The sequence below is a fragment of the Tetrao urogallus genome, assembly GCF_951394365.1.
Source record: "Tetrao urogallus genome assembly, chromosome: 27".
Lineage (NCBI taxonomy): Eukaryota > Metazoa > Chordata > Aves > Galliformes > Phasianidae > Tetrao > Tetrao urogallus.
Window position 1 is genome coordinate 1,912,344 of NC_136840.1, and position 12,681 is coordinate 1,925,024.

The 12,681-nt window shown below is 54.0% G+C and overlaps 1 protein-coding gene and 1 pseudogene across 2 annotated transcripts; both read right to left on the bottom strand.

Moving 5' to 3' along the window:
* Positions 1 to 2,509: 2,509 nt before the first annotated feature.
* On the bottom strand, positions 2,510 to 8,783 carry GPAT4 (glycerol-3-phosphate acyltransferase 4; the record flags this gene model as incomplete). Its single annotated transcript, XM_079547467.1, has 12 exons — positions 2,510 to 2,618; positions 3,191 to 3,270; positions 3,352 to 3,480; positions 3,724 to 3,809; positions 4,003 to 4,058; positions 4,171 to 4,286; positions 4,518 to 4,611; positions 4,705 to 4,794; positions 5,213 to 5,287; positions 5,441 to 5,738; positions 6,028 to 6,097; positions 8,619 to 8,783. 12 exons carry the CDS (start codon positions 8,781 to 8,783, stop codon positions 2,510 to 2,512), a joined length of 1,368 nt encoding a protein of 455 aa, XP_079403593.1.
* Positions 8,784 to 11,690: 2,907 nt separating this feature from the next.
* On the bottom strand, positions 11,691 to 12,593 carry LOC306956016 (protein phosphatase 1 regulatory subunit 3C-B pseudogene; annotated as a pseudogene). Its single transcript has one exon. The product of its transcript is annotated as a protein phosphatase 1 regulatory subunit 3C-B pseudogene (transcript).
* Between the last annotated feature and the right edge of the window lie 88 nt (positions 12,594 to 12,681).

Here is a 12,681-nt window from a genome sequence, read left to right on the forward strand (position 1 = left end):
AAGCAAACAGTGCTGCGGTGTCCTGGTGGAGAAATCAATAGGCAATGATAAGGTGCTGCTGGGCCGTTGCGCAGTGGTTGGCAGCGTGGCACGGGAGCGGAGGTGCTGTTGGGGGCCCCTCTGGCAGCTGCAGGCAGCATTAGTGTCCACGTCCCCACCTGCACAGTGCAGGTCCTGCATCACAGCAGCCCCCGATGCTCCCTTATGGCATTGGGATGCTGCAGGCTGACACTGGGCCTCCAGCTGCCCAGCCCCAAGGCACGCACACAACTCCAGGTCCTTGCTTTCCACCACACTTTGAGCTCTGCAGGTATCCCGGACAGCTTTGCTGCACATCCTGGGGTATTGGGGAAGGCTGAACCACCCCAGCAAGCATGGGAGGTGCAATGCTACCCCAACCACGCGGCCCCTGGGTTCCTCTGAGCTGATGCTGCTCTGCTGCAGGGCTGTGGAGTCATGCACCATCCCTGGGCATTGCAGTGCAGGAGCGTTCTCTGCGTGGCCAGAGTGTGAGGCTGCTGCTGGGATATTTTTTTGACATTTTCTAAGCTGTTCGACGTGGCTGACAATTTTTAATGTACTAACTGCCTGGTCCAGTGAGCTGATTAATTGGTGCTGTGGAGATCAATAGAAAACAGAAAATTAAAACAATTTTAAAGTGATTAAGTAGTTTAACACCTGTCTGATGCCACGTCAGTGCTGGGAGACAAATAAAGCAGGTGGCAAAGGGCCGGCTGCAGCCCAGGAGTGACAAATCGCAGCCACAGCTTGGCTGCCTTCAGCATCCCACGGCTGTACCTGAGCTGCAGAGCTGCTCACGGGGCTGCAGTGCAGGATTAATCCCACCTCCAGCTCTCTTCGTCCTGCAGCCCTGCAGCCAGAACCAACGGATGGTGCCAAGCACGTGGCAAGGCTGATGGCTGCTGTGGATGTTCCAGCCAGCACCGGAGCTCACAGGGCTCACAGAGCCCAGGCCATGGTGAGAGCCAGCGCTGCGTCCCAGGTCCTCCTTGTGCTCCTCACTGGGCACTACTCTGGAGCTCGAGCAGGGTGGGCTGGCAGGCAGATGGATGGCAGCTCCGTTTCAATTCCACATCCCTTTTCTCCCAGACAAACCCCGTCGGATTTTCATAAATCAAAGCGCCACACTGTTTAATAAAAATTTATTGACTTACAAGTGATTATTTATCAAAAGGCCATTAATAGCGGCTCCGGGAATGATGTGCTACTGGGTGGTGTGGGGAGACTAATAGCAAATCAATGCCAGCATCTGGGCAGAATGCATATGAGGGCCCCCAGCCCCAACGGGCTGCATGGCTGCTGCTGCCAGGGCCGGCAGCCCCTACCCCAAGGGCTGCCCCACGCTCCCCCCGGTTATTTATCGCTTACAAATGAAATGATCAATACTTTTAATCTAGAGCTAAATTTATTAACTTTCCCATCGGAGAGAGACATATTGACTGGGAGCAAAGGGAGGGGGAGCTGAGGAAAGATGGATGCGTGCTTGCTCACCTGCCCAGCCTGCTGCACAGCATCCCAGCGGCAGCAGGACAGTGAAGATGGGCCCCAAGCACAACGAGGATGGAAGCAGCCAGGAGCCACAGACTGCTGCTGCCACCACTGCACCCGTGACAGAGCCAGGGCCCTGCTGCAGGCAGACCAGCAAGCAACTGCAGCTTCTGGATGCAGGGGTATTATGGGCACCCAGCATGGCAACGCCTGCTCCTGGCACAGCCCCTGCCTCTGTGTGCAGCTATTTGCACAGCTAAAAGCAATGCCCCATCCCTCTGGAAAAGTGGAGCGCTGGTTGTGATCAGTGCTCAGGGAGAAGTGGCTGGGGAAAGGCGAAGGGAGACTGGAGAACCTGCCCCAAATGAGCAGTGATGCTCATGTCCCCAGCCCAGTGCAGCATGCCTGTCTGCAGCTCAGTGCAGGGACACCAAGGGGGCACTGGGCATCCTCCCTGTGGCTCCCCAAAGCCACTCAGAGCAGGGCACAACTGGGGGGCTCAGTGTGAAGAACCTGAGGCAGGGAAAAGCTCCATGAGCCTGGAGGCTGGAGCAGCAATACGCGTTTTGTGCTGCAGCCCTGAGAGGCACAGGCTTGTAAGGTTCCCTTGGTTGTCAAGGCAGCTTATCTGAGCACAGCTCACCAGTTTCTGTGCCGTGGGAGACTTGTGACTGACACACATGCACATCAACACACCAGCCCTCCCCCTGGGCCTGTAAACACCATATGGAAGCATATGACACCAGAAGTGTTTCATTTAATATTGCCCCTGCAAGGGGCTTTACTGTAACAGTAACAAGAAGGCATCTGTGCCAAGAGTTGCCCAAGGCCTGAAGGCTTTAGGCAGTAATAATGCCTCCTGGAAAGAAGAGCCAGTAGATGAAGGAGTAAGTCCAAACAGCTCTGGAGTAGCCAAAGTCCAAAGAAATGGAGCTGCTTCGTACAAGACCTGGCTCACATTGGAGGCAGAGCTCTGGAGACAGTGCTGGAGACAGAGGACTCAGGAGCGGCTCCGGTCTTCATGGTTGCCTACAATCATTTTGCTGTAAAGTTTCTGTTGCTCCTCCTTGAATGTATCTTTCACCTTCTCCCTCTTCAGACCTCCATCCCTAGAAAAAGAATCATTTACAATGCAGCTAAAGGAACACACTGACACTGCTGCTCTGAGCAGGCTGGAACTCCCACATCAACCCGATGAGTGCATTTGTCCCTTAGGTTAACAGGGCATACTGAAGGCTGACTGTACACAGGGGCAGCTCCTTTCACCTCATGCTCTGCCAAGAATATCACACACAGCCCTGCACAGTGCTCAGCACATCCAGCACCACTGCACCATGCTGCTTGCAGGGACCCTCAACCTCTCAGGCTCCAAAGATCTCAATGCCTGACAAGGGAGGTTCTCAACCTTCAAAATGCTTTGCTGAACAACATCAAGTAAGAACTGGGGTATCCCAGAGCAAGCTGCATTCAGAGAGTGAAATTTTGGTGCCCAACACACAGAACGGAAGTCAAAATGCTGGTCTTGACCATAGAAAGGCAGTTTTGGACATGCATCCCCATTTTTACACAGGTCTACTTGCCCAGTGCAAGACACAAACTTAGCTTTGCAGCTTACAAACACGTTATCAGGACCCAAGAACAAAGAATAGAGCTGGGAGGAGAAATGTCTGGCAAGACTCACCAGAGCAGATCTACAAGGCCTCCCTGCCTGGCAATAGCTGACTTCACTCGATTGGCAAACTGGACAGCATCCTCATCACACTGAAGGAAAACGACACTGTTCAGACAGAGCATGAGGCCAAACAGGCAGCAGATCAGACAGGGCAGGTTCACCTTACCTACCTGTCTGGTCATTGGGGGCAAGTACCACACACTGCACACAATGGCCCAGCTGGTCATCATCCTAAGGAGGTAGGTCACCATGCCATACTTGCTGCTGTTCCAAAAGGCATCTCCAAACTGTGGATCATACTGTGGAGGAAGGAGAGCTTATGAATGTCAGGTAATGGATGCACCTTCCCCGAGGCTCCGAGTTCTACATCAAATCCAACTATGGGCCATCCCTCCCCCACTGCACATCAGTGCTCAGCATCCCCATATCCCACGGTCTGAGGACCAGGCCGTTGTGACCCAGTAGTGCCAATGCTGGGTTATCAATGCTGACCTTGTAAGCAGGAAACTATTTCTGCTGTAAAAATGTTTGCCTTCTCATACCTTGATGGCTACAGGGTAAACTGTGGCTCCAATTTCAAAGCTCCCTTTTTTGAACATCATCACGGACGTGTTGTTGATGCAGGTTCCTGTAAGAGACAAGCACAATCTTTGCAGGTCAGTTCAGAAGTCTAAGCTATACACCTACAGGCAATCCAGCAATTGCCCCTGACACTCCAAACCCTGCTCTGTATGTGCACAAGATGTGTAACATCACTGAGACAGGAAGGCTTCTGTGCCTTCCTCCACCAGGTGCCTGCCTGGCCTCACTCCTCAACTCACCTTCCGGAAAGATAAGAATAGGCAGTTTGCTCTTGTCCTGGACGTGCTCTGTGAGCCTAAACAGAAGAGAGTCACCAATCATCACTGGAGCTGTCCTGGCAATCCACACAGCAGCCCCCAACCCTTTCCCAGCCTCCAGAGCCCCCCTGCAGCTAGCAGCTGTCACACCTTTTGGCAACGAGGTGACGGTCTTTGACCTCAGAACGTTCAAACCAGACGTGGGGGCAAGCTTTCACCATGGCTCTCTGTATCACACCCATGAGCCCTCCGTGGATTTGACCCACCTGAACAGGGTGAGAAAATGTAAGTTACAAGACCTGGGGACACACGCAGGCCAAGGCAGCTCCTATAGCTTTGTTGCTAAGCTGAAGTTCATCTTTCTACCCCAGTCCTTGTAAGGCTGAGAGGAAAAGTTCCAGGCTCTAAATGTAAAGATGCAGCAAGCACCAAGGGAGGTCAAGCTTGCTGGAAAGCAAGCAACACAACAGCAGGCAGAGCTGGGGTGCAGACCTTACCATTGCATAGTAGCCATCACTGGCCAGAATGATCACGTCAATGGGGGATGTGTGATTGGCCACGCAAATGCCTCCATTTCGGGGTCTGTTTTCTCTAAATGCAAAACAAAAGCACAGATTAGGGCAGAAGGATGAAGAGTGAGGCCTGCAAGAGGCACAGACACTGCAGCAGACAGCACTGCCTTACCGGTCATGGTAGGTGATGATGGCTGTGAGGGCACGCACGCAGATCCGGTAACACATCAGGTGGACGTGTTTGCTCAGGAACTCCTTACACCTGCACCCAGAACAGAGAGCATCAGCCCCAGCTGCTCATATCGGGGCCATTTCAGCCCAGCTGTGTGAGGTCAGGAGATCCCATTTCACATCGTGCCCACGTAAACACCCCTCCTGTTTGGTTGTGCTGTTTGCTTACTGATTCACATCTCATGAAAACCAAACTTTTGCTTTTGCTCTTCTCTGTTTTTACTCCTTGCAGAGACCTGGGCTAAGAGCTCTGTCACAGGCTTAATATTCACATCTAGGCCTTTTATTTAAAGTAGTAACATATACATTCCTGACAGGCTACAGATGACAGGACCCCCTGCCTCATCTGCAGCACGCAGAAGAGACAGGCTTTGCAGGAAACTTTCCTAACTATCAGGTCTCAAACAGCACAGGGAGCTGCCCATCACTTCTTACAAAGGCCAACTCACCTTCCATTTGGCAAATATCCCACCACTGTAGTACCAGTCACCAACAAGCTGATGCCAGTGAACGCCAGGGCTATCCTGCAGAAAGACAGAAGCTACATGCTAGCAAATCCAGGCCAGAGGCTCTGCCCATCACATAACCTGTCTCTCCCAGACACATCAAGCAGGGTCTGTGAGCTGGGGGACCAGTTGCACCAGGAACAGGTCACAGGTTTCTGCAGCAGCACCCACCTGAGGGGCAGAAGGAAGCAGTAGCGGATGACAACACCCAGTCCCCAGAGTACAGTGAGGCGCAGACTGATGTAGTGGAAGTTGTAGTTGGTTCTGCTGAGCAGATTCCAGGACTCCAGCTCTTCAGCTGAAAACCTCTTGGTCACTTCATCATCCATGATGGTCTCGATGCCTTTGCGGCAGAAATAGAAGATATCTGAGAGCTCAAACTCAGGGGTGTCCAGGTCTTTGCCGCTGCCACTCCGACGGATCTCTTTGATCTCCTCTTCCAGAGATGTTGGCTCCTTTGCAATGATACCTGCAACGAGCCACAGGCAGCTCTGAGCAAAGTGTGACTGGCCTGCTGAATGACAGCTGAGGGCCAGGGGGATCTCTGTGGACCCACACAAGGCTCCCTTCCTTCCTCCAGCCCTCCCGACTACTTAGACATGAAACGCCCTGGGTGCCTCACGCACCAGACCTTTCCACATCCACTGCCAATCTGTCTATGTGGAGAGGGCATCCATCACACTTCAGCTCTCAAAAACACTCCATTTACCATGCAGAAATATCAACTTCAGATGTGCCCAAGAAGGGCAGGATCTTACCATTGACATAGGGCTTGTATAACGGATGGTTCTTCTCCTTGGCACCACGTTCTATTCTCAGTGTTGCCCACTGCAAGAGACACACACAGCAAACAGAACTGTCAAAGCCTGCAGCTCCACTTGATGCTATTCCTGATTCACAGCTGGCTTCTGGAGAAGATTGTGCTTAAGGGTACCAAATGAGATGAAAGCAGGATGCTTCCATGCAGAACTTTGTAAGTGATGAACATGCAGCTGAAGTGAAATGGAAGCAGACATTAGATTGGGAAGAAATGGAACAGGAGGAGTAATGGGAAGGTGACCAGCACTTAGGAAAGACATACTGTGCACACGCTTGTGTACCATTCTGCACAGCAGAGCTCCAGGGGAAGAATGAGTGCCAGAAGCTGGAATGGTATTCAGTGGTGAGATGGCCCAGAAAGTCTTTCTACAGCCTCCTGTAGGCTGTTGCTGATTGCACGTGGCTGCCACTGCACAGCCTCCACATGGACCTCCATCCTGCATGCCCTCCTGGAAGGTGATGTAGCTCAGCAAGCAGATAACAGAACCAGCACTATTTTCCACTACTGAATTCCTCCAAACTCAAAGCAGAGACTGTTTTCAGGCTGCTGCTAAGCACATCAGGCCAGCCTGATGAGGAGATGGGATCCCTCCCTACTGCTTCTCAGTTCATAGTCAGTCCAAAATAGCAGCAGCAGGCACCCTCAAGACTGAGTAACCCTCAGTTACTCCATCAGTCATCCATGAAGAAGCAGAAACTGCTGAGAACTCCAGGGTTCCCAGTCTCAACTCATGACACTGTAAGATGAGAAAGCAGTGATGTGGGAATGTTAACTGGGGGTGGAGCTTCTAGCTCATCTGGCAGCCTCCTCTGCAAGTACAAGGAACTGCAGGATTGCAGAAGACTGTCCAGACATTGCCATTCCCAGAAGGCAAAAGAGAAGCTCTGACCCAACAGAAGGGGGGAAGCCTGTACAGAAGGCACATTCCTTGCCAGCCCCACAGTAGAGACCACTATGGGAGAGGCAGAAAACCCAGCCTGCCACGTGGGAAGCAGTAGGCAGATTTCCCTCCTCACAAACACAGGTGTGTGGCTGCCACCCTGGGCCCCACAACTCCCCACCTTGCCAGACTGAGGTGCTGCCTCCTGGGCTGTGTTTGCAACACCTGCCTCAAGAACTTGAAAAATATTCTTCTGAATGATACTCCTCTTACAATTCCGAATGACCAGACCCAGCCACTGAGCTTTACGTCAATCTAGGAGACATTCTGCCAAAGAGCTCCTCTCTCCCACCACAAAGGTTCTTTGATAAAAGCTGAAATAGATTTCTTCTCAGAAAAATGCCTGCAAAATTGAACACCAAAATGTGCTGAGATTAAACGTTCCTTCATCGAATGAAAGAAAGGAAAAATAATTACAGTAAAACAAAATGTTCCATTTCAGATAAGCCAAAATTCTTCGTATTTTTTTTTTCTCTCTCTGTTCAGTCACTAAATTAAAAACCAGATCTTCAGACACCAGCGATAATGAAGCACGTCACAAAGCACTGGGTCTTCCCCCTCACACCACAAATTTTGGGAGGACTTGGACAAAGCACTGAAAACAGCAAGCTGCAGGGCTGCCCTCTCCAGCCAGCCAGTACAGAGATGCTCCCAGAGAAGACCAGCTCTGTTCCTAGCTAACTGAATACTGCAGAAGTTTGGACATCACATTGAAAAGCCTGAAACTTCCCTGCTATGCTCAGTGCTGTCTTATTCGTTTTCCCTGAGCTGCCAGGCTTGGGTTGATTTGGGTTGGTTTGGGTTTTATCTACTGGGAGCTTTGCAAAAATTCTGCTCTCAGCAGGGATTTGATTCAAGGAGAGGCGCTGGCTAAGATGGCCCAGAAATAAGTCTGCTGAAGGCAGCCAGGGGAACAGCATGACCCCAACATGGAAAATTCCACTTGGCTTTTTCGTGCCAAGAGGAGCAAGGAGTGCTGCTGCTGTCCTCAGAGCTGCAGGTCCAGCTGTGACTGCTGGGCTCAGCAGATAAGCAGGCAGCACTTTGGGACTCAGGAGCTCTGTGTTCTGGCCACAGACTGCCCAGGGCTTGCAGCCACTTGAAGTTCCACCTTGCTGTCTGCTTTTGCTTCGTCCAAACATACTGGAGATGAGCAGCACGCTGACTGCTGTTCCTTTCTGTCACATCTCACACCCCTTTTGGCTTCCTTCCATATCAAACTGTGACAGCTCTCTGCCTTGCATTAACGTGGCCAAGCACACACCTCCTCCCAGCACATCCCCTGGTACTGCTGTACTGCTTGCATACTTATGGGCTATGCTGTCTTACTGCTTCGTTTGAAGACTCAGCAGCTTCACCACAGAGAAAAAAAAACACAACCTGTGAACAAAAATCCAGTAAATTGCATTTGGCTGAGGTGACTGCAGCAGGTCATCTGGCACCAGCACATTAACAGCAAACCATGCTCCCGGCCCTGGTGTCTGCTGTGCTCTACAGAATGGGAAAAGCTTCTCCTCCTACCATTAACACACTTGATGAGACCCCTGTAAACATCCTTCAGCACAGAAAATTCTGAAAACGTGACTTACCTGAAAAATCTTCAATAATGTTTTCATGTAAACCTTGCGGATGCCAAAGGAGACTCCAAAAATTGCTGGCACAATGATGAAAACCAGGAGTAGAGTGAAGAGGACAGTTATGGAGATTCCCAAGAGATTGACAACTAGGCTGTCAAAGGGGAGCAGGAGGAACATGATGAAGGGCCCAAGCAAGGCTGGTGCCCTGCGACCCTGCAGCCAAACAGGGAGGCTGCCTGCAGCAGTTAAACAGTCCTCCTACTATTCAGTAATAGTCTCACACGTGCAATGAGTCCGCTGTTGCTCACAGACCCCATTCCAAAGTTCACATCCTTTTTGGGCTCTGTGAGAGAGGGAACGAACAGTATCTAGGAGAGAGGTTGGGAAAACAAGCAAATACTGCCAGGAGTCCCAAACAGTTCAAACAGTGCACGTTAAGGAGCTCAAAGAAGATGGAGCATGCAGGCAGGTTCTTCCATGGGTTTGCAGTGAGTACCGTCCTGGAACAGCTGTGTGAATACAGGCTCTCCCACAGCACTGCTGAGCAAGTCCTCCTGAGGAGCAGCTTCTGAAGACACTGGCAGTAGAATTCGTCTCAGGCTTCTGAGAGTATGCAGAGTCTCCTCACGGGGACAAGATGAAGTCCATCTCTGAGCCTGCATTGGAGGAAATTGAGGGAGTTGGCACTTGCAGGAGCCTACTGTATGTGGAGCTATTATTGCTCCTTCCAGGATACAGAGACTGGCTCAGATCCTCACATGACGCCTGTAACAAGTTTAATTCCAGAGGCTTCTGGCATCCACTCACGTTGAAGAGTTGTAACTGACTCAAATGAAACCCGTGTCCCTGGAAAGCTCTCCAAACAGTGCGTTGGCTTCTTGGTAGACCAGGCACTCACATGTCACCAGCACTAGAGGAGGAAAGAGAAACTGAAGTCAGGCAAGTCACGCAACTCAGAGACGTCAATGGCAGGAGGCCAAGGACAGTGGGTGCTGAAAGCATGAGGGCATTGATCAGGCTGAGGACACATCACTCCAAGCAGCTCCTGAGACACTTCAGACTCAGACTGGTACTCCAGCTTCCATTTCACACCATCAGACACACATCCTGTGCCTTCCTCCCAGACAAATCTCGTACTGAGTGGCTCTGACCAGAGCCACTCCAGAGCACAGGATGTTGAGTGTATCTAAACAGGTCCCAAGTACAGGAAAAGAGCCAATGAAGTAGCAGAAAACCCTTCTGAATGACAGAGCCCTCAGCACCCCTCTCATTTCAGAGGAATCCAAGCTCAGGGAGCCAGCTGTGTGTTGGATTCCTGGGAAGGAATCACTTCCTCTACCCCTGTACACAGGTTCCTGGGGTGTGGCTCACCTACTGCTTACACAGGGCAGCTTTACAAACAATGCATGACAGGAAGTTAGCCCAAGGGGAGAATTACTGCTGATGATTAGCCACGGTGGAACTCACCGGGACACGGGGAGCAGTCAAAGGTCAACACAGCACTGCAGCCCTGGCAGGGGATGACCTGGCAGAACAGGTCTGCATGAGGCCAGCACAGCTTGGAGCGACTGCTGAGGGGAGAACTCCCTCCAGATATTATCTCTGCCTGCTGCCAGAGGGCACGGTGTCAGCCTAAGGGTGGGATGGAACAGTGCTTGAACTCAGAGGATGAAGGTGGGAATAGCATTCTGCTCCCCTGTACGTAGTGTTGCAGCTGCTGGCACTGCGGCGTTACTGCTTCAGAAGAACACAAACTGCACCTCTACAAACCTTCACAAACTATTCTCTATCAGCAGCAGTTCTGCAGCCACAAACGTGACCGTCCTTCGGCCACAGCTCTCACTGTCGGCCCGGCCCCGGCAGCTCTCGGCCCCGCCAGCCGTTCAGTTCCACGTTTCAGCTTCACGTTTCAGCTCCGCGTCCCCGCCGTGCCCCGGCCCTACGAGCCAGCGGCCACGTGCGGTGCCCGATTCAACCCGACAGCAGCAGCCACGGCCCGGCAGCCCCCGATCTCTCGTGGAGCCCCGCGCTCGGGGTCTGAAGCCGCGCCCTTCCACCCAACGCGGTCAGCCGAGGCCGGGAGCGCTTTGTTACGGCCTACGGGACACCGCCCACGGGCGCGGCGAATCCGGGCAGGGCCGGGACCGGCGGCGACCTTCGTGCGCGCTGGCAGCGGCTGCCGGTGCGGAGGGGCGGGGCGCTCGCACCGCGAGCGGGGCGATACGGCGCGGCCCGCGGCACGGAGGAGGCCGCGCTTCGTAACGCGGAAGCCGGTTAACGGTCCGCGGACGGCTCGGGCCCGGCCCCGTCTCTCCGCTTCCTCCGCCAATCGCAGCGGGACGGAGATCGCGGCCGGGACCGGAGCGGGACGGCGGGGGAGGAGGAGGAGGAGCAGCGCCGGGCCGGGCTGCTCGCGCACTCACCTGCCTCCACTGCCGCCGGGCCCGGCTCCGCCCCCGCCACGCACCGTGCGCGCCGCGCCTCCGCCCCGCGTGCGCTGACGTCATCACGCTTCTCGCGGGGCCGCGCACGCAGCACCGCGGCAAACCTCCCTGTCGGCAGGGGGCGCCGCACGCCGCCGAAATGAGAGGCGAACTCGCACCGTGCCGTCACTTTATTGCCTCCCGTAACAGCGCGGCCGGAGCGAGGCGCACCGAGCGGCCTCGTCACGCCCACGTCCCGCCTGCAGCATCCGCCTGCAGCATCCGCCTCCGCTTCGCCGCGACGGCCCCGAGCCGCTCCCTCCGCCTGCACGAAGGCACTTGTCCCGCTGATCGCGCCGCAGGCTCGCACCGGAGCACACGCGGGGTCGGCCGGCTTCACGCCACTGTCACTCCTGTTCTCTCGTGCTAGCGCTGCCTGGAGGATGGACCGGCAGGAATTTCACCGAAACGGCTCCCAGCTTAAGATGTAGCGGGGCCCAGCTTTGAAGCCCAGCAGCTGCTTGTACCGTAGCCAGGCAGGCTCGTGGAGAAGCTAACAGAGCTGGGAGCAGCACTTGATGCTGTTGTTCCCATCCTCCCCCAGGGCCCTTGTACCAAAGCAGGGACATAAGGGACCTACAGCCCCCTCCAAAGCACCTCCCTACCAGTACGGGGCTTGGGGCTCTGAATGGCGCCAGCTCTGCAGGTGAGAAAGGACGAGGGCAGCGGCCCGGGAGGTGCCAAGGTGCTCCCGGGCCCCCTTGGCACTCTTCACAGCATGGGAGGGTAAGCGTATGACACCCAAGTGGTAGATCCTGTAGTTCTTCCCGTGGTTGTTGTCCCAGTGGGTCTTCTGCCCACAGCGGAAGGAAATGCAGAACTCTGTGGCCTTGCAGGAGCTAGAAGGCTTGGGAAGGGAGAGCTCAAAGGAGAAGGTGTCCGTATCTGCTGAGCCATACGTGCTATGCATGTACTGGCAGGAGATGTCTCGGAAGCTCTTCCAGCCATCAAAGGTGATGCGGACAATGACTTTCTTCTCGTACTCAATATTTCTGACCTTCACTGTCCCAGACAGGGCATGGTCCTGGATCAGGCAGCTCTCCAGGCAGACCAGGTTGCTGAGCAGGCAGCTGCGGAAGGTTGCATAGTCTGCAGAGGGTTGTGGGAAGTCCAGCACATACCTGCCTGCTTCCGAGTGCGAGTCCCGAAACCTGGGCCGGAAGCAGGTGAGGTCTGACAGGGCATGCTGCAAATCACAGAGGTCCTCCTCGATCTTTGAGAAGAATCGGACAGCTGTCAATGAGAGCCCCTTCATGTCAGCAAATACCACCCTCTTCTTCTTCTGACTTTTGGAGCTCTTGGTGTTCTCCCTCCACTCAGGCTCATGATCTGCGCTCTGTTTCAGGTTCAGACAGGAGCGGAGCGGTTTGCGTCCCCGGCTGCCCCGGAGCTCCTCATAGGAATTCAGTAGCTTGCGAATAGGGGGTGAACGGCTCAGGCAGAGCCGCATGGCCAGGTCCACAGGCATAGCTGGGGGAGTGACAGCTCGCGTGCTATAGACCTGGAAAAGCCTAGAGGTGAAGAGGGGTCAGGCAATGAGCCCTGGCTGCCGGACAGCTGGGGCCGCAGCCCCGTTCCCAGCCCGCACCCTT